At 40.2% G+C, this 1,624-nt stretch overlaps 1 protein-coding gene across 1 annotated transcript in view; it reads left to right on the top strand.

Annotated features, from left to right (window-relative positions):
• The first annotated feature begins 132 nt into the window (after positions 1-132).
• Positions 133-1,624, top strand: part of LOC107600183 (platelet-derived growth factor receptor-like protein) — a 4,696-nt gene continuing 3,204 nt past the window's right edge. Inside the window, exons 1-2 of the mRNA XM_016292009.1 lie at positions 133-301; positions 1,051-1,330. Of these exons, the coding sequence (XP_016147495.1) occupies positions 247-301; positions 1,051-1,330 (335 nt within the window). The 5' untranslated portion in view covers positions 133-246. The remainder of the gene's footprint in view (positions 302-1,050; positions 1,331-1,624) is intronic.

The following is a 1,624-nucleotide window of genomic DNA, read 5'->3' as shown; positions in this document are numbered from 1 at the left end:
TTTTTATTAATTTGGGATTGGGATTGGGATTATGAGGCCAATACCGCAACTAGCTGCAGTCCAGCAGAGGGCATTAGAGGATCACAGCCTGACACTGAAGGGGGAGTGTGCAGATGGGTTGGGGAAATTCCTCTTTTCTCACAGAGGATGGAGCTGACTGTGTAAACGGGACAGACAGTGGACGAAGAGCTCCTGTGCTGCTCTCAGACCCAGTGTGCTCTGTTGGAACGCTCCACTTCAGCCATCATGAAGCTCTGGCTCTTATTCACACTGGCACTGCTCTGGCTGGAGGTCCAAAATGGTGAGCAGAGCTTTCTTCTGCCTTGTTATTATTACTTCAAAACATGAAGCAAGTCAAAAAAAGGAAATAAAATGAATGTGTATGGTGTGCCAGTGGTGACTACGGTGCCAATGGAAACCAAATTCCAGAGTAGAAAGGGGAGGAGAGATCAAATCAGGGCAGAGTTTTACTTAAACTTATGATTAAATTGTACAGCAGAGACAAAAGATAGACAATCAAATATGTTTGCATCCTAACAAGGCAACTTTTTTTTTTTTTTTTTCCTATTTTTTTTTTTTTAATTCAAACATAAATCAAAAGGAATCAAAAGATCTGTATACAGTTTTCCTCTAGACCTCGTGATCCTTGCATGTGTCAAAATGAATTTAAAAGGAATTTATGATTCAGTGAACCTCAGCATTGTTCAGTTTTGTACGCTTTTGCACAGAGAACAAGAAAGGCATACTTCCAGCATTGCTGTTTGTACAGCTGTTAGCTGAAGCATATAGAGCAGATTTCCAGATGGCAGAAACCTCTTACGCTTGCTCTCTCTCGCCTTCTTTTTTTTTTTTTGGCTTGGTCATAGGAGTTATCAAGTGTCACAAAGATAGAAATTAAACACATATGCCGTATTATGTTTATGGCCTACTAGCAGTGAATAAATTAATGTTACTGCTCTTTAGAAGTTCCCCATGTAAAATTTGCCAATCGCATCCAAATGCTGAAACAACACGCTGTTGACTAGGAAAACTGTGTTTTGGTGTACCCAGGTGTGTGTCAGCAGGTCAAGCGTAAGAAAGAGGCTGGTGAGAACCGCATTAGACCAGGAAGAAAGAGGGTGAAGGTTCGCTACCCCAAAGTTAAAGAGAAGGAGGCAGGAAGCAAGGGCCAGTCTATTCTCACCCAGGTCCTTGATAAAGGCCGTTTTCTCAGACTGGGTGAGAGCCTTTCCTTGAATCCTGGGAGAGCAATGGAACTGAGATGCAAAGGAACTAATATTGGCTGGGCATATCCCTCTTATCTGGACACCTTCAATGACAACCGCCTCAGGTATTCTTCTTTCTCACTGTATCTATGTTAGAATCATAAATCTAACACATTAATAGCTCCTGGAGTATTTTCTGTTTGGAATACTAGTGTTTCAAAGTTGTAGTAACGTAATTACACTGCTTGTGAATAAATACAAGTTTTGGTTACACTTTATCTTAAGCTGTCCTTGTTACAGTGTAAATATACATGTAAGTACTGAGTAATATTATCTAACTACATGTACTTACTATATGGTTAGGGTTAGGATAAGGGATTGGCTTAGGTTTAATTGCATGTAATTATGCATACTTTTTT

The sequence above is a fragment of the Sinocyclocheilus grahami genome, unplaced genomic scaffold (genome assembly GCF_001515645.1).
Source record: "Sinocyclocheilus grahami isolate Dianchi unplaced genomic scaffold, SAMN03320097.WGS_v1.1 scaffold279.1, whole genome shotgun sequence".
Taxonomy (NCBI): domain Eukaryota; kingdom Metazoa; phylum Chordata; class Actinopteri; order Cypriniformes; family Cyprinidae; genus Sinocyclocheilus; species Sinocyclocheilus grahami.
The sequence above is the reverse complement of the archived record's forward strand: the minus strand, read 5'-3'. Positions and strand labels throughout refer to the sequence as shown.